Source organism: Populus euphratica, unplaced genomic scaffold (genome assembly GCF_000495115.2).
Source record: "Populus euphratica unplaced genomic scaffold, PopEup_1.0 scaffold1890.1, whole genome shotgun sequence".
Taxonomy (NCBI): domain Eukaryota; kingdom Viridiplantae; phylum Streptophyta; class Magnoliopsida; order Malpighiales; family Salicaceae; genus Populus; species Populus euphratica.
The window spans coordinates 7,078-29,550 of record NW_011501727.1 but is presented as its reverse complement, the minus strand read 5'-3'; the positions used below and the strand labels follow the sequence as shown (position 1 = coordinate 29,550).

At 36.6% G+C, this 22,473-nt stretch overlaps 2 protein-coding genes across 3 annotated transcripts in view; one reads left to right on the top strand and one right to left on the bottom strand.

Annotated features, from left to right (window-relative positions):
* The window catches only part of LOC105118338 (WD repeat-containing protein WRAP73-like), a 4,247-nt gene extending 2,536 nt beyond the window's left edge, over positions 1-1,711 (bottom strand). For both annotated transcript variants that reach the window (XM_011016261.1, XM_011016262.1), the window contains exon 1: positions 1,417-1,711. In XM_011016261.1, the coding sequence (XP_011014563.1) occupies positions 1,417-1,533 (117 nt within the window). In that variant the 5' untranslated portion in view covers positions 1,534-1,711. The remainder of the gene's footprint in view (positions 1-1,416) is intronic.
* Positions 1,712-2,067: 356 nt separating this feature from the next.
* On the top strand, positions 2,068-22,084 carry LOC105118337 (uncharacterized protein At3g06530-like). The gene is made up of 39 exons (XM_011016260.1): positions 2,068-2,380; positions 3,649-3,862; positions 3,950-4,045; positions 4,160-4,277; positions 4,364-4,537; positions 4,652-4,822; positions 5,314-5,369; positions 5,545-5,634; positions 5,722-5,870; positions 6,101-6,183; positions 6,278-6,403; positions 6,503-6,577; positions 7,396-7,564; positions 7,779-7,918; positions 8,014-8,106; positions 8,581-8,761; positions 9,951-10,042; positions 10,136-10,267; positions 10,400-10,559; positions 11,848-11,981; positions 12,130-12,211; positions 12,297-12,459; positions 13,186-13,261; positions 13,432-13,605; positions 13,698-13,763; positions 13,863-13,967; positions 14,821-14,910; positions 15,544-15,755; positions 15,877-16,078; positions 16,160-16,342; positions 16,671-16,766; positions 16,859-16,926; positions 17,017-17,356; positions 17,803-18,018; positions 18,442-19,083; positions 19,168-19,574; positions 20,208-20,466; positions 20,803-20,973; positions 21,582-22,084. Exons 1-39 carry the CDS (start codon positions 2,221-2,223, stop codon positions 21,810-21,812), a joined length of 6,396 nt encoding a protein of 2,131 aa, XP_011014562.1. The 5' UTR covers positions 2,068-2,220; the 3' UTR covers positions 21,813-22,084.
* The last annotated feature ends 389 nt before the right edge of the window (positions 22,085-22,473 follow it).

Below are 22,473 nucleotides of genomic sequence, written 5' to 3'. Positions count from 1 at the left end.
ATTTGGAGCATTGGTGTTCCTGCTGACAGCTCTTGGAGTTGGAGAAGAATTCTGAAAACCATGCCTGTTGTTTGAAATCATTCTGGGCATGTGATTGGCAACGGGGAAGGGGCATTTCTTTGGTGGCTCAAGAATCATTATGAAACAGGTATTGCCCAATGTTAAAATTGCTGCCGTACACCTAAATGGGCAGTGGAATTGGCCTAACCCAAGGTCTGACTATATGGTAAAGATTCAGAGTGCTATTTGTGACACTATTGCTCCTTCTGCGGTCAATCATAAAGAGGTATATCGGAAGCTAACTCCCAGGGGAAAATTTACTTATAGAAGCTTATGGAACTCATCCAGGTTGAAAAACAGTAGAACTGACAGGTATTATCTTTTGTGGAGTGCTCTGCATATTCCAAGGCAGAGTTCTATTGCTTGTTTAGCCATTTTGGATAGACTATCTACCAAAGCCAGGCAAGTTAAGATGGGAAAGACTATCCTTTACGTGTTCTCTGCAGTCAGGTGAATGAAGACAAACCCTTTGTTTTTTGCATGTTCATACACTAAAGAGGTGCGGTGTTCCATTCTGCAATTGTGCACAATCCAAAGATAGGGAGGTGATTGGGCTGAGGAGCTTGATTATGCTAAAAAGATAGTGCAAAAGAAAAACTTTCCTTCAGTCTTGCTCAGACTAGCTTGGTGTGGGGTTATCTACTTTATATGGAAAGAGAGGAATGCCAGAATTTTTAATACCGTTAGCTCTCGTCCCTCTAATGTATTCTTGTGCAAGTCTCACTTATTAGCATAAAAAAGACAAAAAAAATGAAAAAGGGCTATTATTTCCTTGTATTTCTGGGCTTTGTAGCAAGGCTGAACCTCCTTCTTAGTTGCTTTCTAATGGATACAATTTTTTTTTAAAGAAAATATTAACAAGAAAACAAAAAAGAAAGAAAGAAAAAGCTATTGTTCTTGAAACACATCTCCAAGGATCCAAGCACAGCCCATTACACAAAACTGACAAAAAAACAATATCGGAAACAAACTTCCATTTTTTCACAGTAACCAAACAATGAAATCTCACTAACCAGGACTCCACATTATATTACCAAACCACACCCCCGCTCTCGCTCAATCTTACACCACTGACACACACTAAAAAGAAAAAAGGAAAAGATCACACACTAATTTTCTAGCATTTTCTCAGCATCAAAACACATCTCATTGCACAATGTACATCACGAATTTCTTAAACCGAAAAAGAAAAATGAAAAAAAGGGTAGCTGGACTGACACTAACAAGAAAAGACGATGACCCAACAAAACCTTTTCTTGTTGCAATTTTCTCAGCATCCAAACACAACCCAAAACCGAGAATTCACCACGAATTTCTTAAAACCAAACAGAACAATCAAAAGGGTCATGCAAATACCTTAAAAGAAAGTGTGTCGCGAATCACGAGACGGTAATCAACAGCGACAGCTATGTAACGAGAATTAGGAGAGAAACAACAAGGACCCGTCTGCTTATAAGCTTCAGTAAACTCCATTTTCACTTTTTAAGCTCTAACCATCGATCTAAGTTCTGAAATCAACCATCTTCTTATCATTTTTTTGAGCGATCCAGCAATGCTAGCGCCTGTATGGATCCTTGGAGTTCAAATTTTCGAGTAGATGGGATGGGAGAAAGACGACGTCTTTTTTGTTTTGACTGTTGGAGACCCGGCAGTAAAGTAAAGTGCTTTTCTCTTTCTTGAGTTTTTTAAAAAGACGGGCATATGGTTTCGGGCTTTTCATGCATCTGATAGGCCCAGCTTTTCTCAAAAAGTAGTAACTATTTTATGGCCCATGATAAATTTAATGTATTTTAAAAAATTTCAAAATGGGAATCCCCTGGGTTAGGCCGAGTTACCATCGCTAATGGGGGAGCAGTCCAGAACTATGTTGGGCTGGGCTTTCTTATTACCCATGCTTCAGGTCAGACGGACCATGGTCCCAGTTTGCCGCCTTTAATAACAAACGACGCCGTGTGACCATCAAAAGTTCGTAACAAGAAAGAACTATTTCCAACAGCCTGACCACCATCTTCAAACACTAAAACCCTAAATCCCATCCCTCCCCCAGTCTGTTAACAAAACCCGCCAGTCCGCTACTGCTTAAAACCCTAAGACCCATAACCTTCTTCTAGGGTTTTAGCCGACCGCCTCCTTAACAAGACTCTCTCCTTGTAAGCAGGCATGACGACAAGTGTAGCTTCTCAATTACAAGCAATCCGGTCAGTGATTCAAACTGGTTTGGAGTCCAAAAAACGTCCCATCACCCGACCCTCCATTTTATTCGATCCTAAAGAAGCTGCTGATCTTGACATCGATACTATACTTGACATTGCACTTTCAGGTTTGTTACTTCCTTGCTTTAATTACTTCAATTTGACACGCCAAATGCCAATTTCTTCTTTTTTTTTGCTCAATTTTATGTTTTCTGGCTACATTTTGATTAGGGTTTAGTTTTTAAAACAAGCTGTGGCTGTTTTGTTGATATGTTTTCTGTTTGTTTCTCGAGCAAATTCGTATAAAGTGTGTTTCTTTTTAGCTTTAGGTTACGGAATATGAGAGAAAAGAGAGTTTCTTTGGCTGATTTTTAATTAGGATTTAGATATTTAACTTTTTTTTTCATTACGAAATAGTTTTATGTTTGTTTTGCGCGAAATTGTGTTATGAAGTGTGTTTTTCTTGTTGTGGGCTGGTGGCAGCGGAGGTGGTTGTGATGAGGTGGTGGTTGTAATCGGATGATATTGTGAGTGGATTAATGTATAGAAAATATTTTAACTTCATGAGATGAAATTATTTTACAACAAATGAATTAAGTTTAAAGATTCACGGTAAAATTTTATGCTGACAAAAACAAACATAGGAAAATCAGGAAAATATTTTCATGTAAAACATTTTCCAGACAAATGCCTGTAAAAATTTCAGAGGTTTGTAAATTGTAGGTACTTGCAAGTTTTGTTAAATAGATTGATTTTATTACAAGAAGCTGAGGTTGTTTTTGGCTACTTTTTTTTCCTGTAAAATACATGAAACATACATGGGAAAAATAAGAAAACATTTTCATGTAAAATAGTTTAAGTTTTGCGCCTTAAATTTCACAGGTTTATAGGTAAGTTTTGTTCAATAGATTGATTTTATTAAAAGAAGCTGTGTTTTTTTTTGCCTCATGATTTTCTGCTGGCTTGTCTAGATAATTGGGTATAAGGTGTGATTTTTTTTTTGTTTTTGATTGTCGAGTTTGAGAGAAAAGATGGTTTATTCGGGCTGCATTTTGATCAGGGTTTGACTATTGAGTTGGCTTTCTTTTCAATTGCAAAATGAATTTGTGGTTTTTGGTTGTGGAGTTTTTTAGTTTATTCTGGAGATAATTTGGTATATAGTGTGATTTCTATTTGGCTTCTGGTTGCTAAATACGAGAAAAAGAGATTTTTGGCTGCATTTTGTTTAGAGCTTAGTCATGAATTTTTTTTTTTTTTTGCAAAATTAATTTGGCATAAAGTGTGCCCTTTTCTTTTTTGGCTTTTGGATGGTGCATTTGAGAGAAGATTGTTATTTTAGTTCATGTTTTGCTTTGTTTGATCAAATGTGTCTTGTTTTGTTTGTTAAATTTCACAGGTTTGGAAGTACTTGTAAGCGCCGATGAAAGGTTTAAGAACTATAAAAATGATTTGTTTAGTCATAAAAGTAAAGAGTTGGATAGAGAATTGATGACTGGGGAGGAAAATAAGCATATTAACTCGACTATCAGTTCATATTTGAGGTTACTATCTGGACATCTTCAATTGCCTGCATCGCTTAGGACACTTGAGTACTTGATACGAAGATACAAGTAAGTATCGTTTGAGGTTTTAATTTAAGGTTATGTTGAATTTAGCTGTTTGTGTTTTGTAATGTGGAAAATGATTGGAATTTGCAGGATACATGTATACAATTTCGAGGATTTGATTTTATGCTCATTGCCTTACCATGATACTCATGCATTCGTTCGAATAGTTCAGTTGATTGATACAAGGTGGGGAGATGGATTCTTTGTAAGTCATTGAAAGGATACTAATATCTTGGTGATGTTTTTTGGAATTTTGACTTCTTCTTCCACTTCTCTTCTTTTATCCCGGATATGGTGTAGGAATGGTAAATGGAAGTTTCTAGATGGTGTAAAAGCATCAGGTGCACCGCCACCTAGAAATGTCATGGTGCAGCAGTGTGTTCGAGATATGGGAGTTTTGGAGGCGTTGTGCAACTATGTGAGGGTTTTGATTATTTTGCATCTCTCAGGTTTTTGGTTGCTATCTTATTGTGCATGTTTTAATTATAGAATGGTTGGTTGCAGGCATCTCCTGCAAAGAAGTTCCAGCCATCAAGGCCTATAGTCAGCTTTTGCACAGCAGTGGTCATAGAGGTATTGGGTTCTATAACAACAGTCAATACAGATGTTGTGCAGAGAATCCTTCCATTTGTTATTTCTGGACTTCAGCCTGGCAGCAAAGGAGGTTCAGATCATAAGGTGAGGTTTGAAAGTGCTGTTTTTGAGTCAGGGAAGACAATGTGTGATCTCTTTCTTTTGACTTGTTCTCTTTCTCTTAATTTTATGGTGTATAATGTCTGTCTCTCTTTGTAGGCTGCTGCTTTGATGATTGTTTGTCTCTTAGCAAATAAGGTTTCCTTGTCTCCAAAACTTGTCAAAAGTTTGATGCGATCAATTGCTGAGATAGTTCCAAAAGATGCAAGCAAGTCAACTGATCTGCAATGGTTTCGTTTGTCAGTTATGGCTCTAATAAATCTCGTTCAGGTACTATTTCGTGATCTAATGTTGTTGTGTCAGTAATGTGCTTATGTCAATGCAATGGCTGATTTCTGCATCTGTTGATGTTTTATCAATTTGTGCAGTGTTCGTTTCATATTTTGTCCTTTTCTTTTGCTGCTGTTAGTGCTTTTAAAAAGTTGGATTTGGTTTAGTTCTCTTTGTCATTTCTCCTTGTGTTTTCATTCATTGGTGTACGCTACCAACAAGTTACTTTGCTTGTGCATCTTTGTTTCTGAAACTGTGCTAGAGAGGTACAGAGTAATGACTTTAGGTAATATAACTAGTTGATATTGTTTAAATTATGATTTTGATGGATATTGTGAATCATTCTAATTGCTTACTTGGTCAGGTGGAGGCTCCTTTATGTAAACGGGCTCTCCATTGTCAAACATTTTTCTTGTGTTGTACTTTTGCATAATTTGCCTTCATTCTTATCTACTCATATCATTTTGCCAAAAATAAAATAAAATTGTCAGCTGCAATCAGTCGATGTGTTCCCGAAGAAGGTACTGGAGATTTTGAAGGAAACCAGGTACATTTTTGTTGCCTTGAATGTGTGAGCATTGCAAAACTGCATGAAGTCTATGTTCTTGTATCAGTATTTTGTTAACTTTAGATATTCTGGCTGTCAATTTTTTCATTAACTCATCTTGTCTTGTCTTGTCTTGTCTTTTCTATTTTGTTTTTGTTTGGGTACTTTTTTGAAGGGAAATAGCTGGGGTTCTTATGGGACTTTCTAAGGAGTTCAATATCGATAGATTTCTTGCTGTGCTTTTGGAAGCTCTGGTTGACAACAGGTGTGAACTGTGCTGATTTTTAAAAGTTTTGCAGATGTATTTCTTCATTTACTTATTGCATTTGAACCTGTCGTTGTTCTTTCACAGTTCTTCTGATGATACATATCATCATGTTTTGGTATCCATATTGGAGACAGTTCCCATAAAGAATTTTGTTGATCGTGTTGTTTCAAAGGTCCTCTTGTCTTGCATGAAAATGTCTCAGAAAAATAGCAACCCATCATCATCTCAATCTGGTATGTTACTTGCGCATGTGCTGGAATATTTTTTGGGTTACCTATTTATGCAGACACACCAGTGAAGAATTTTTTGAACTTTAATTCTTTTTTCGGCTGTTCAGCAACTATTCAATTTCTTACCATTCTATTGTGTTTGGAGCTGCTTGTTTGAACCCATCCCATTTAGGCTCATGATTATTTTTTTGACAGTGCCACTTATCACGACTCTTTTGTTCTATTTTTCCCAGGAAGCTGGGCAAAGGACATTCTGATGGTTATTAATAAAATTTATCCATTTGAACTTCATCAAGCTGTTCAGAAGTTTTTGGAGGTTTGTGACTGGCTTCCTATCTTCCCCACTCTCTTGCTCTATCTGTGTTTCTCTCTCTCTCTCAATGTTTTGTTGGTCCATTTTTTCCTGATAGGACACCAAAGTGCAATCCAAAAATGATGATGCAGTTTTTGAGATTTGCAAAATTTTGGATGGCAACTTGGATATGTCAGCTTCCATCTCTGATTCTAAAATTTGGCTTGCTTTGCACCATCCAAAGGTATTATCCACTAGGATTGCATTTGTGGAATATGATATGTTTGGCAGTTGTTTCTATTTTGCATATTGCTAACCCTTATGTTTTTGTAATTTCCTACAGGCTGAGGTCCGGCGTGCTACATTGTCTGGTTTAAACAGACATGTTGATCTGAAAAACATGGCTGTTGATTCAAAGGTAATATTTGATGCATTTCATTTTATTTCTTCCTTATTGTTGCCACTGTTAAAGGTGGTGGATACATCAACTCTCCACAGTATCCCTGACATAAGTAGCTATTTTTATTTTATTTTTTGGGGATAAAGATACTTGAACCTGGACATTCCAACTACTAGAGTTTTAATCCTTGAATTCTTAGGTACTGGATCAATGCCTCATTGGATCTGCTTCTTTCCTTAATTGGTTACTTTGGTGCATTATTCTACTCTTTGATGGAATTATATACTCTGCTCATGTGAATAGTTGATACTTTTATGCTAGAAATGCAATTTTCTTTCTTAAGTTGATACAAAGTTCATTCTGCCAGCCTATTTTGATCATCTTTTTTAAGCTAAGCTGTGATGTTCAACATTTTGTTTCTTTTTCTATAATGTTTTGTGCAATCTGGTGTTATACATTTAGGCTAGTCTTTTCTCCCTCAAAAACCTAATTCCGCATTCCTTAAAACTCTTTACATGTACTTCTGGAGAGGCACCTCTTGAACACAGAAGTTTTATTCCATTGCTAGCTATCAGTTTCCCATTATCAACTTCCCAATTTTTTCAATATTTGGAGAGCTGTTTGTTGAATAAATCAATTTAAAACTTCTGATTGGCATTTTTGGACATGCTGATTGAGTGGGTAATAATTCTTATGTGCTGTATTGGTTGGATTTGGTGAATGTGATAACATGTGATATCCTTCTAAAACCATGCTGTCCGTCAAAATCTTACATCCTCCAGGTTGATTCATAAAAAAAATTATTTGATTTTTCTTTTGACTTGCATTTGATTCAGAGGCTTGTAACCATTCAAGATGCTGTATTCTGCCAACTTCGTGATGATGACCTAACAGTTGTTCAAGCAGCTTTATCTCTTAAAGGATTGTCTGAAATCATCAGTCCTTCTGATCTTCTCAAAGCATTAGATGGCGTGCTTAAAAAATGTGTTAGCACCCTAAGGTCAGGTATGTGTGACTAGTTCATAATGCCTATTCTTGTATATTTGATTGACTATTTGGCCTCCTCATTCTGCATCATGTATAATATTAGTTTTTTGCTCCACTAATTGAAACTCGACTACTAGTTTGAACCTTAGTGGTTGTGAACAACTTAGTTTTACTCATACAAATTTCTGCTCTAGCACAATTTCTAATCTTATTTCATTTCTGACATTGGCAGGTGCATCAGATAAAGCTGCTTTAGCTAATGACGTTGCAATTGCATTTTTGAAGACTGCTGTCTCAACATTTCATGATCAGATTGATTATTCAAAGAAACTTGCTGCCATGATGTTTCCTCTTCTCCTAATTTTTCAAAAGGTTTTTCTTTTCTCTTATTTTTATGTTAAATCGAGCAATATGGTTCCTTCTTGTCTTCCATGTTATTTGTTGACTTCTCCAAGTTATACAAGCAGACACAGAGGCTAAATTTGGAGGTCTTGGACTTGGTGAAAGAAGTGAAGTGGCCATTTTATAATAATCTCACTGCTGTTTCCTCTGAAGTGGTGGTAAGTTTTTTCGAGTTCTTTTTTATTGCTTTCTACTGACATGATTCAACTTGATAATATAGCCAATTATTTTTATTCATTATCGGTGGTGTTTAATTTTGCATACCTGCCAATTTTTTCGTCATTGTAGTGGATATATAATTTAATCTTGCCGAGGAAAAGAATGGTATCCAAGAATTATCCAGTTGCCAAGTTTTAAATCTCTTCAACACGAACTCTTGATGTTATTTGTTGAAACAAATTAATGCTATTGGGTCAATCAATTGGTATCTCACTGTGTTAGTTGGATGTTGACCTTTAGGCCCCTTCATGGTGTCTAGTAGGTTTCTGTGGTTGAGAAAATTGTGGTAAATGAGGTGGAAGTTCTTTTTTCTTTTCAGTTCCCGCTGTCATTTCTGTAACTTCATTATATGAAGTTTGATTTATGACTGTATCATCTAATACTTGCATGTTACAATTTGGAGAAAAATTCAGAAATTACGACAGGAAGTTATATCTTCGATCAACATGAAGATTGTTAATGGCTTGGCAGAAACATTTTCAATGCACCCGGGTGAGTATATGACCTGGCTTGTTGACAGCTCCAGTGACTGTACTGTCTCGAAGACGCTTCTGCTCTTGGTTCTGATGCAATCATTTCTTAGGCCAAAGAATAGTAAGTTTCTGCTCTGTTATAAGAACATTTTCTGTTCTTGTACTTTTTTGTAAGAACATTGTCTCTTCCTTGGCTCATAACAATCCTTGAATTGTATGAACTGCTAGTTATTGAAGTACAATTCTATCAACAACCACACCTCCCCAAACTGGACCTAATTTTGAGTTTGAGCTATATTGATTCACATTTGGTTTATGATCGGGCTGAATGGAGAAAAGGATCCATATATCTGACCTCAGCTAGTTTGGCTTTGAGGCTTAGTTGTTGTTTTCACTTTTGACCTATCACTTATCCTGCATAGAAATTTGCAAAAAAAATAAAAAAATATCAAACCTGGAATTTGAACAGCAGTAGAGAAATGATGGCATCAGAATTAAATAGATTGTACAGCTACTCCCTAAGAATGTTCTATTGAGTGGCTTGCTGTTTTGGTAGTAAGATTTCTGTGCGATGTATTTGTTGATGTGGAACAAAACAGTTAGGAGGATTGAAGGCAGATTATAATGATGTAAGTGACTGTCTTATAGAAGTGCATGCCAAAGCTCTGTACAAGTGTTCTTAGGAAAGTTGTATCAGCATGTTGAGGTTTCTTCTTAGTGCTCACTTTGTGTAGGTGCTTGTTTCACATAGTTATGATATTGTATGTTTTGAACTCGGCACAATTCACAATCTAGGCTCTTCACAAGAAGCATGTAAAGTTCTTAAACATGTTTTCTTTGGAAGCAGTCTTCATGTCTAGGGGGCCGAGTTTTCCCAAATTGAGGTAAATTCCTAGACAAATGCCTCAGAAATGTGGAAGATGCCAGCTACTGCTATTTATAAACTAATATTGGCATGTTTTTTGAACACTGAGCTGGACAGCGCAGGTTTTAGATTCAATATCACCATATCATGACCTTGGATCTGCTTCAGGTCTGACCGGAAGGTCTCTTTTTGAACCCTTTTATGCCAGGCACCAAGTTGGACATTGTCTGCCCTGAAAATCTTCAGTTACTAGTTCAATGCTACAACCTACAGTAGTTCTATTGCTGAATCCTTGGTTTGTGTCATGTTGTTTGTTATCGACTATCATTTTTATATCTTGTTTAATGTGACTGTTATCACTTTCAATTTTGTGTCTATATCATTTGTGCTTTTGCTTTCCAGAAATGCTGTGACAAGAATTGTTTGTTTTATTCTTGTATGATAGAAAGTGAGCAATTCTCAGCACTTTTTGAAGCTTTCTTTTCTTTTCTGAAGACTGAGTGGGAGCTGCAGTCTGCAGTTGTTTCTGGGAATGAGGTTGGTTGACATGGTTTCTTACTGTGTATCCTAAGTTTGATTTTGATTCTGGTTGTGCTATTCCCTCATTTTTTGGTATGTGCCTGCTGACAGTTCAATAATGACATGCTTCAATGGGATTGTGGAAGGTTCCTAGATCAGCTGTTTGACACCGATCTCAAGGCATTAAATATTAATATCCTAATCTGCACCTTTTGGAGGTTATTGGAGGCTTTTACTTCAATGGTAGGCCCATATATTTTTTGGTTGGTGGTGCCTTCTCCCTTCCGGCATTTTTTTGTGGCTAGTTCTTGAATCCTTAAAACTTTTATCTGGATACAAGACAATCATTGAAAATGTTAATTTTTACATTCTCAGGAGGACAATCAGCAGTTGATTAGCAGCAGACTTACAGATTTATTTGTCTTTTTCTCGAACTCTCAGTCCAAGCATTTTTTCAAGGAGCATCTTCATTACCTTGTTACAAAATGCAAGATCTCTCCTATTGATTTTCTGTCTGGTTTTTACACTAGTGAGGGTAATGTTTTGGCTTACTTACTGCATGACTCCATATATCATTCTTACTTAATCTAGAAGTCATTCATAGCTCATTTATGGAGTTAAAGCTTGGTTCAATTTTCTTCTGATGTTTCTCCTCGCATATTAAATTTAAAGGCTGATTATCAAGTCTTTCTTCCCAGCCTATCATTCTCTCTGTCATTTTATTCACTTGTTCACTTTTGTTTTCTTTCCAATGATGCTCACAAATTCAATTGTTGTCTGTGGGATTGAGGTCTTTTTGGAGATTTGCTGTTCTTGATTTTGTTGTACGCTGACCATTGATGATGAGACTTCAGTGAGGTTTAATGAGTCCCACCAATTTTTTTTGAAGTATGGAAGTATATTGTGCATAACTCTGTGCTGAATCCTTAAAGCTAATTTCTTTATTGCCATTTTGTTAATGCTTCCTTGTTAATAGAAAGAATAATGGGGTGAAAGCATGAACTGAAATATTGAGGGTTGAGAGAAAGGAAATAAGATGAACTCCTGTATGGATTGTGTAAGATTTATAATTTTAATGGAAGGGAGAGATGCAGGAACAGGAAAGATGGAAGGTAGGGTATAGAGAAGAAGCTACAGAAATCCTACTGGATATAGTTTGCAGAGGCTGAGATGGAGTTTTGAATATGTTCACTTCAATGCTGTATAACAATTCAAATTATGTCATTGTAACTGTTTAATTAGAGAAATAGGTAGTAAAAAATCCTTGAATGTAATATAATTTGTCAGAAGAAAACAGAAAAGTTAGGTGGTGTTGAAGTGAACTTAATTTGTTTTTGCACATGCTATTAACTCATTGATGATTAGTCACGTTCCTTTTGCAATTCGATCTGGAACTGTAATAAAAAAGAATGGTGATAGTGTGATTTTAGTTCCAGGATGCTAATTGTATCGCTTTCCATTGAGAAAGCTGTCCATATGTTATGGATATTTCTCGATTCCTGGTTATTGAATCTGGTGGTACATTCTTCTTCTATTTGGTAACTCATTTGCATGATAATGGTGTTATACATATACAGTTCACTGATCAAGGATGTTGTGCCATTACTCTGTTATGGTCCCACCATCAAGACTGTTACCATCCCATGAACCATTTTGGCACTGTTTTATGTTGCTTCTCCGTTCCGTTTGTCAAATAGTTTCCTTGATGGATTGATTTTTCTGGTTGGTGTAAATTCTTGAGGTTCCATGGCTGTCTAATTGTTGAATGAGCTGAATCTCTAGCAGCAATGGTATGTTCTTATCCTGGATATTTCATTTTGCAGACATTTCCATTGCTGTCCAAGTTGAGAGCCTTCATTGTCTTGCATTCCTTTGCTCGGAACCCGACGATAGATTGCTGCTTCAGCTTCTATTGAATTTCCCCTCACTTCTTGTTCCTCTTGCCTCTGATAGCCAGGTTTTTTCTCAAACCTTTTGGTTCTTTGATGCTTCTCATGCATTCTAATTATTGTTTTGAACATGCTAATTACCATTTGAATCTTTTGCTGGGTTAGTGGTATATACATTCATGGTCTGATTCCATAAGACCAATGCCTTTATTTCAGGATCTCAGGATTGCTTCCATGGGCTGCATTGAAGGGTTATCTGCTCTGTCACAGCGCGCTGACTATTTAAGCAAGAAAAATGGTATTTCTGGTGATATTAAATTTCATAGAGGCTGTCCTTGTCTTTCTCAGTTGTACAGATATATTCTGAACAGAATAAATAACAGGGAACAATGCAAATTGGAGTCATTTTCTTGATGAGTTATTGGGCCTGATCGTGCAACAAAAAAGGCTTATATTATCAGACAGTAATTTTCTACCCTCGTTTTTGTGCTATTTGCTTGGCTCATCCAGGAATAGCCTTCTGGTACCACAAAATGTTGAACAAAGGTAATTTATCCAGTGTATTATTTCTTCCCCTTGTGGTGGTATGCCCGAATTTTCTGTATAAATTTGATCCTTCACACAGAATAACTGCAATAGATTTATGTCAAGAAGCTAGCAAATTGTAAGGGCAGGCTAAGGTGAGCCTGTAGATGCTTGGCTGACATAGAAGCAGCCTTGTCTGGCTGTTTTGGCATGAGTTGACCTGGCCTCTTCTGAATCTTTATAACTTATCATTCCCCCCTAGTAGTCTTCCCTCTTTCTCCTAATGACCTGATGTGTTTACCATTGACTAATAAAACATTCCACTTCTGCCATCTCTTTAAGTGATTTGTGGATGAAGTCAGAAGTTGGGGTTCTGAACCTTTTTATGCTATATAATTATTTTGAACAATACCTTAAGCACCTGGAATAATTTGTCAGTTTTTTTTTATGCTGTATCTTTGATATTTAAATATTGTGTGCCGAATGCTATAGCATAGGTGACTGCTGTTTTTTGCATATTAAACAGGCTTAAGAATGACATAGAGTTTAAATATCTTAATCTCTTAACCAATACAATGCTTCATCTTGACTATGAAGCTCAAGCAATTTTTCTTATCATTCTCTTTTGGTTTGTGCTCAATTTGTAAGATTCTTTAGGATGTAATGGTTCTCATCATGATCATCATACTGATTTTTATTTAATAGGAGTTCGTTGCTCTCAACTTTTTACCTAACATACCATTTCAGATTTGATCAATCTACTAAAGAAAAGATTCTTGCCTTTGTCTTGGGGTCTGGACTTCAACTGTCCTCGTTTGCAAAGGTTTGCCCTGTTATTTTCATCTGTTTTTCCTTCTTGAACTGATCTTTGATTGTTCTATCATTTCCAGTTATTCTATTAAAACTTCTCAGTACAGGTGTCATAATTATCCTCTTTTGAATAGTAGGATTTCTTAGTTGGAAAAAACATTTGATTGGGTGTGCGTTTGGCAGATGATGATTATATCTTTGCTTAAAGGAATGGGCAGCATGTTACTTCATGTTAAAGAAGCTGAGTCATTGCTGTCTCGACTTCTGAAAAGACGCCGTCAATATTATTTCAAGGTGGACAGGTCATCCCAGAAATTGTCCAAAACTGAAGTCAAGATCTTGTGCCTTCTACTGGAGGTAAATGCACAGACATGTTTCTTGAATTTTTTTTTTCTGTGGTATAATCATCTCTTTTGCCCAATGCCGATCCCATTGTCTTCCTGTATTAGGTTTGTGCCATGCCTCCATCACTGGAGGGGCATGCTTGTGAAGATTATCTATTACAGGCCCTGCAAGTAAGAAGCTGTTTATAGCTTGTTTGGACAGATGTAATTTGATATTAATGGTTCTGTCTTCTCTTTGTTGTTGATGCTTGTTATTGTTTGTTCTTCCAGCTGGATGGGCTCTCTTCTGAAGAATTTGCCATTATAGAACCTTGCATTACTGTTTTGCAGAAGCTAAGTGCCCCATTATACAGTGGATTCACAACTGAAAAACAGGTTCCCTTTTCTTTTCTTTCTTTATAAGAAAAAGAAATTCTATTAGAAGTGATGGAATAAATACTACAAAGTAGGAGGGCGAGATTTCCTGCTTAAAAACAGAATGAGAAACTACTGACAGGCACAAAGCTAAAACTCCAAAACCCAGATCTATCTCTTTGATGTCTGCTAGGGGGACACTTTTAATGGCAGAGCACCAAATTGAAACTAGAACAACTAATTACTGGTTGTCATGCTACATTGTTGTGATAATTATTTTCAGCAGGGTTGTGGAACAACAGAAGAATATATTTGTACATGCTGTCACTGGGTTATCTATTTTAAAATTGGTGTTGATTCAAGGTAATGTTGGTCCAATTGAACATTGCAAGGGGAATGTGCATTTATCTTGAGAATCCAGTTTAAATCGATATTGACCATCTCTTTTTTGGAATTCACTGTTCAGTGGAAAAGATGGAGAAAATATGTTTATCTGTTGAAAACTCTTTCATTATTTAACAACAAAAATTGCAATAAGTAGAGTGTGGAGGACGGACCAGGTCTTTTGAAGTTGAGGACACTCTAGAGAATTGGAAAAGGCACCTGTCCAAAAAAAAATAAAAATTGTATTGTTAAACATAGCCTGTAGCAGTTGCATATATCTTTCTAAAATGTTCTATGTAACCAGGAAACTTTCACAATGAAGTGCACATAAAATATTTCTAATATTTCAATTTTGAGAATGTTCTTTGTTTCTCTTGTGTATCTATGAAAGGCCAATGTGGTAATCAGTTGGTTTGCCTAGTGATTTTTATGAAGTAGAGTAGAACCTTATGCTTTCTTTTATTTACTATTTTTTTTTTGTGTTGAGCAGGAGCTTCTATTTCGTGAGCTTGTGATTTTGTTTCGCAATGCTAATGGTGATATACAAAATGCAACAAGAGAGGCCTTGATGCGCTTAAATGTTTGTTCTCTTCTTATTTGCTTACTTAAGTTTTTCTCTTCCCTTTTCGTGGATTGTGCTTAAACTAACAAGGCCTCGTGTTTAATGTTGGTTCTTGCTACTTTTGTGAGCACACATACATCTGTATGCTGATCAGCCTTGTATTAGCTAGAGAGTTTGATTATCAAGCCAATAACAACTGAAATGTATGATGTTGTATGAAGTTGGTGGTGTTAGACCTTGTTGTTTTACAAAACCATGACCTTGTGGGTTGTTCTTTAACATATGATAGTTATGTGATATATTACATGAGCTTTAAGGATCACATATTTATTAATACATGCTAAGTTGGAACAAGATAAGAGTCTGTGTTTCACATTCGTTGGATTGAATTAGGTATATCTTTTGTAAACTCTAAATTTCATGCAAACCTTGATGGTTGACATAAATTCTCAAAGGAGCTGGGAGTGATTACATTGGGGCCATTTGAATTCGATTGCTCATATTTTGCCAACTAGCATGTTTTCTTTGGCTTTCTTTAGCTTATTTAATGCTATTTTGGGATTTTTTCCCTGGAGATGTTTGGAACATGTGATTGCATGCAAAACAAACTGTTTTTGTGATATTTGACTACCACATTTGTGGATAATGCAGGTTACCTGCTCTACGGTAGTCCATACAATCAATTTCATATTCGAACAAGAAAGTTGTATAGGTGGTTCTGCATCCGGGAAGAAGAAAAGGAAATCAGTAGTGCATCAAACATCCACCTTAGATGGTGATGTGGTTTGTAAAGTAGAAACTGCATTATGCTTGCTAAGCTCCCTCCTTGACATAATGATTCTCAAGAAAGATATTGCTAGCAGGTCTGTTTAAATAATTGTACCTTAATTCTTCATAATTAGTTTATGGTCAATAATTGATGGCTCTACCATTCAATATAATGAAGTGTGTATTTTCTCGGAAATTTTATACAATGGAATGTAGGGAGCATCTGATAGGGCCCTTATTCAAACTTGTTGAGAAAATCTTTTCGGATGATTGGATGCCTGCCCAAGATGAAAACTGGATCAAAGCTTCATGTGGAGTTTCCCAGACTAGGTCTAGCACGATTTGTTACACTCAGCAAACACTTCTACTTGTTCTTGAAGATATTATCAGTTCACTAAAAAATGTTATCCCATTAAAGGTATGTTGAATTCCTTGCAGTTGGAAAGATATGATGTGTCTGTTTCTGCCTGTTTGATTTCATGCTTGTTCCTTTTTCCAGGATGACATAACAAATAAAATCAATATCAAATTGTTGATCATGTGTGCCCGGTCTGCTAAGCGTGGAGTCGTCCGCAACCATGTATTTTCACTGTTATCATCCATTGTAAAGGTTGTTCCAGAAAATATAATGGGGTATATATTGGATATATTTACCGTTGCTGGAGAATCAACTGTTTCACAGGTTTGTTCATATATGCACAGGTCTTGTACAACTTGTGAAATGCCTTTTTTCATCTAGTATGGGCTCACACGGACATGTGAGTTCTTTTTGTGTGATTCACTGTCTAGGCAATTTGTTTGAAGGAGAGGCTCTTGAATTTTATGTAAATGTAGAACAATTTCAAACCAACACATCTTTTTTTGAGGAAGTTGTGGCTTCAACCCAATTTTATTGTTTGCCTTATTGTGGATAAAGAAATTTTAGAATAAAATAGTACCCAAATATTATTGAGATTGCTTAGCATGGAGCTGCATGCTAATCGTTGTTTTTTTTCCATGAACATGTACAGATTGACAGCCATTCACAACATGTGTTTGAGGATCTTATATCTGCAGTTGTCCCCTGCTGGCTGGCCGAGACACGCAACACAGACAAATTGCTCCAGGTAATCTATTCCTCTGCGCTCTCCTCCTCTTGTGCATTGGATGTAGTTGCTGTGAAACTGATTATCTGAGTTGGGCTGCATTGTGTCTTCAGGTTTTTGTGAATGTATTGCCCAAAATTGCTGAGCATAGGAGGCTGTCAATCGTTGTGTACTTGTTGAGGTATTACCTATTTACCACTTAAATTTTATGATCCCTATCAGCTCTTTTCATTTATTTACTTTTTTGTTAAATTCAAATTCTTCTCTGCAGGACTTTGGGTGAACATAATAGCTTGGCTTCATTGCTTGCCCTTCTTTTCCAGTCCTTAGTTTCCAGGAAAGGACTCTCCCTCCTTGATGAAACAAATGATATTACATCTTCTGTAGAGAGAGAGTGGGAGTATGCATTTGCAATTCGGATATGTGAGCAATATTCATGCAGGATTTGGCTTCCCTCCCTTGTTCCTCTGCTTCAACTAATAGGATCTGGCAATTCATGCCAAGAAATGTTTGTGGAATTGCTATTTGCAACAGAATTTATTTTACATAAGTTAGAAGATCCAGAATTCTCATTCAAACTTCATTCAAGCGAGGATTCAGATAAAATTCAGGTTGCTGATTCTTCACTTGAAACAAACTTAATGCATAAATTTAGTATTGTTTGGAGGAAATTTTTGAATGGTCTGTGCCTCTCATTTTGCCATCATCTGGTAATTTTGCCTGCCTTTGACTCTGGAACTGCAGGGCATGCTAAACGCAACATGTCTCAGTAGTTGCTGTAATATCATATGTAGGGACCTCAGAAGCTTTCACCTTCTGTTTATTGACCTGAGATATTCTTGGTAATGTGTATGAAGGTTGAACATAGTCGTTACATCCCAACTTTTCAGTCTCATATGATAAGCAGAGTCATCTAGATTTCTTCTGGTGTAACTATGATTTTGCTGTGTTTTTATACCATCCGGTAGGTATTTGAATGAGGAGAAAGACACTGGAACATTTTTACACATGTGGACCTAGTAAAAATGATTTGATTTCTTTTGGTGCTAACCTGCAGGAAACCCTTCAAGAACTTTTGGAGCACGTTGTTTGCCTTTCACAACTAAGTGATTTGAGAAGAAAACAAATAAATGTGCCTGTCAGAGTCAGAAAGGAAATGAAAGAGTGGATGCATGCTGTTTTGAGGTCTACTACAGCTGTTATGATCCCCTCCGCATACTTCAGAGGCATCATTAGTTTGCTTTGCAATTCAGATGGAAATGTGAAAAAGAAGGTACTATTGATGTGCATAGCAATGTGAACTACACACAAACAGTATTTAGGAGTTTCTAGTGCACCCGCACACACCCCTTGGACTGTATCTCTATGTTTCTTTTTGGACTTGGATCAATAACCCGACATCTAGGGCCCTGAAAGGACATATCCAATTCTTAAATAGAAATGAAAGCATCTTCTGTTAATTTCACCGCCTCTCTTTGTTCCTTTTTTTTTAGTGTTACGGGAAAATGCAAGGAAAAAAATGATTATTGTAGGTATTTGCCTAAAAAATGTACTGAATATGTCGAACCTGTTTTATGAGTGTGGATGGGCAGGCATGCATGTGCATTATATAAGTGTTCCGTTCAAGTCCTCGCTTGTTACCTTTGTGCTAAATGGTGGACTCTTTAGTAACATATTTCACTGTGCTTGCAATCAGGCTCTTGGGCTTCTTTCTGATACATTGAAGAAGCGTGAGTCAATTAAAACAAAACACAAGGGAAGAAGAGATTCCATTGCAAGTTCAATTACTGATTGGTCCCATGTGGATGGGAGTACCCTTGACTCTTTTCAGCAGATGTGTTTGGAAATTGCTCGGCTAATTGATGATACAATGGATGACTCAGATACCTCCTTGAAACTGTCAGCAGTTTCTACACTGGAAGTTTTGGCCCATAGATTTTCTTCTAATTATTCTGTCTTCAGCATGTGCCTTCCATCTGTCACAAAAGGCATTTGTTCGAACAACTTGGCTATTTCTTCTAGCTGCCTTCGAACAACTGGTGCTCTAGTCGATGCTCTTGGGCCAAGAGCGTTTGTTCAGCTTCCTCAAATAATGGAGAACATGATAAAAACTTCTAGCAAATTCTCTGCTGTGTTGTCTCTTCCTGAAGAATCTCTTATGCTCTCTATTCTTTTTGCTTTAGAAGCTGTTGTGGACAAGCTGGGTGGTTTCCTAAATCCATATCTTGAAGATATTATACGACTCGTGGTGCATGGTCCCGAGTACACATCAGGATCAAAAATGAAACTGAGACAGAAAGCTGATGCAGTACGGAAGCTGCTTACTGAGAAGATCCCTGTAAGATTTGACAAACTCAGATATTAATGTGAATTATGATCTGTTGTTGCTCAAGTAACATCAATACTGATTTTTTCCATGCAGGTTCGACTTGCTCTTCCACCGTTGTTGAAGATGTATCCCGATACCGTGGAGGCTGGGGATTCAAGTTTGGCAGTTTTCTTTGAAATGCTTGGAAGCTTAGTTGGTACAATGGACAGATCATCTGTTGGTGGTTATAATGAAACCATTTTTGACCTCTGCTTGCGCGCTCTTGATCTTCGTCGTCAACATCCTGTTTCAATTCAAAATATTGATCTAGTTGAGAAAAGCATTGTCAATTCAATGGTTGCTCTGACAATGAAACTTACAGAGACCATGTTTAAACCGCTCTTTATTAGAAGTATTGAATGGGCTGAGTCATATGTGGAAGAAAATGACAGTAAGGACAATGTTATAGATAGGGCCATATCTTTCTATGGTCTGGTAAACAAACTTGCTGAGAATCATCGGTGAGTCAATGTATACATGTTTTATTCAAGCTTTTTTCACTTTCAGTCTTGACATGGATTTCTTAGTCTTACTCTTGGTCTTGTATTATTTTTGTCTGTTGGTAGCTGAACTTTGAGCCATGGATCTCTACTTTGTCAATCAATATTTGTGCTCTAAATTATAATCATTCCAGGTCAACAACTCATATGACATCTTGACATGTTTTCATGTGTTTTTTAATCCAACTTCATGCTAAAATCATTCCTAATGTTTACTGTAATCGTAAACATGCACCTGCCTGGATGGATTTGTATGACTCTGCAACAAGTTCGTTGTTTTATCAGCTAGTGTTATAGTGAATCGGTCCTGGTCTTGGATGTTTGGCCATCTAAACATTAGGGAACTTTTAGGACTCTTTTGTTTGGTTATTGCATGCTAAGGAAATATAACTTACTTGAGTCAAGCTCTGAATGTGTTCTATAAGTGCATATTAATTAAAAATGCTATTATGAGATATGCAAATTTTCTACTTGTTTTGATGTCTCAGCACCCAATTAATTAGGTTGGGATTGAGGATTTGTTGTATCAGAATACCAGTTTTCTATAAAAGAGATGTTGAAGCAAACACCTAAATAATGTCATCTCAATTGCAGGTCTCTGTTCATTACTTACTTTGAGTACTTGCTAGAGGGTTGTGTTCGGCATCTTACCAATATTGTAAAGCCTAAAGGTGCTGGTTTGATTCAAAAGAAAAAGAAAGCTAAGATTCAGGAAGCTGGAAGTGATATAAAAGAGAACAGTGTCCTAACACTTAAAAGCTGGCATCTCAGGGCCTTGGTTATTTCAGCTTTACATAAATGCTTTTTGTTCGACACTGGGAGCCGGAAGTTTCTTGATTCGTCAAAATTTCAGGTTAGCAAATCATTAAATCTCTATCCTTTGTTTGTGCAACTTTTTCACTTGTACTTTGTTATTCTCAATACGCAAATAGATTTACCTATTTTATAACATATTATGGTTCAAGCAAATTTATTATTTATGTTTCAATTTTAATTATATCATCTTGTCAACTCGGACTTGTTTCTTGTTGAATCAAGTACCCAAAGTAATTTGAATGTGAGACTGTAATGTGGTACTATCCCCCTTCATCTATGCATCAACAAAAATTTCTTTCAAGGACTGAATTATTTTTGCATCCATTCCTTCACTGTCATTTTTTAACTGGTTTATACCTGCATGAATCTGTAGGTTCTGTTGAAACCCATTGTATCACAGCTTATAGTCGAACCACCAGCATTACTGGAAGAGCATCCAAGTATCCCATCAGTTAACGAAGTTGATGAATTGTTGATAGTTTGTATAGGTCAAATGGCAGTTACTGCAGGAACTGATCTTCTTTGGAAGCCCCTGAACCATGAGGTGATCTCTAGAACTGTTTTTTTCTTTCTTTGCATGCATTTGTGTCAATCCTCTGGGGTGGGCCTCAAATTGGATGTTTATCTGTTGACATGCTAAATGCAAGATGAGTTTTGGCCTTAATCATCTGATCCAATGGAAATATGCCTCTATATGCATACAAGCAATATTCTGAAGTATGAGGGATCTAGGAGTTCATTCGTTACCAATGAAAGAAAAATGCAGTTGCCAGTAGTTCTTTTTTACAGTTATCTAATCTTGTTTCCAATTAATTTTTTGCAAGTTTTTCCTGTTCTGGATTGCTGAATAAATCGAGTAAAACAGATCAATTGTTGTAGTTTTATTTTAGTGTTTGCTCAAAGAGGTAAAGCTATTAATGGGCTATGGTTTTATTTTCATGTCTTTTACTTGCTTCCAACCTTGCATGAACCTCGTTCTCTGACCTGCTCACATGTTTTTATACCCACCTGAGAATCTGAGCCAACCTCCCCTCCTTCCCTCCCTCATCAGAGATATATTTACTCCTTTCTTATGTCTTCCATTCAATTCAGAGTTGCCTATTTAAATTCTTCAAGCAAGCAATGAGAACCAAATTTGCTGTCACTTTGCAGGTATTGTTGCAAACTCGGAGTGACAAGATACGATCTCGAATTCTAGGACTGAGAATTGTTAAATATCTTATGGATAACCTGAAAGAAGAATATTTGGTCTTCCTGCCTGAAACCATCCCATTCCTTGGTGAATTGCTCGAGGACTTGGAGTTACCTGTTAAATCTCTGGCCCAGGATGTTCTAAAGGAAATGGAGTCCATGAGTGGTGAAAGTCTTCAGCAATATCTCTGATTTTGCTTATTCAGTGCCCAATACGATATAGTTATGCTGAGCTAATGTATGTAATGTTATGTTTCGAGGGAAAGGGCACATCACAATTTTGAATTTATAGAAGATTTAGGTCACCCATCCAGCTTAATCTTTTGCTTAGTCTACAGCGCCATGGTGTTGAGTACTTGGGGTGCAAGAAATTTGTTATCAAGCCATGGATACTTGTCTGTATCGCTGTACAAACAGCATTGCTATTATATATGGAAGCAATTCTTTTCATGTCTTTTAAAATATGGAAATACAGTGGCTGAGGAAAGTTTTGCCATGAGTTGCCCAGTGATGGTTTCCTGCAGTATTCAGGTCTTACCAGTAGTGAGAAATGCTTAACTGCCATTGTATTGAAAGTTTTATTCTGCTTCTATTTGAATGTCGCCATATCTATAACGTGATATACAGCTTAAGAAATCTGAACTGATGGGAGTTTCAGGACTTGACGGCTAGGCCGACAATTTAGCTGTGCCTTAAGTAGACTGAACTCTTTCGTAAGGGCATCGACAAATGGATGAGCTCTTTTAACTTTTAAAAAAATCCAATTGAATCACGCTACTTTTTTGTAACTATCTGCAATTTTATTTCACTGAAAAAGTAGTTGTAGCTTTCAAATTTCAAATTGAAACTTGAA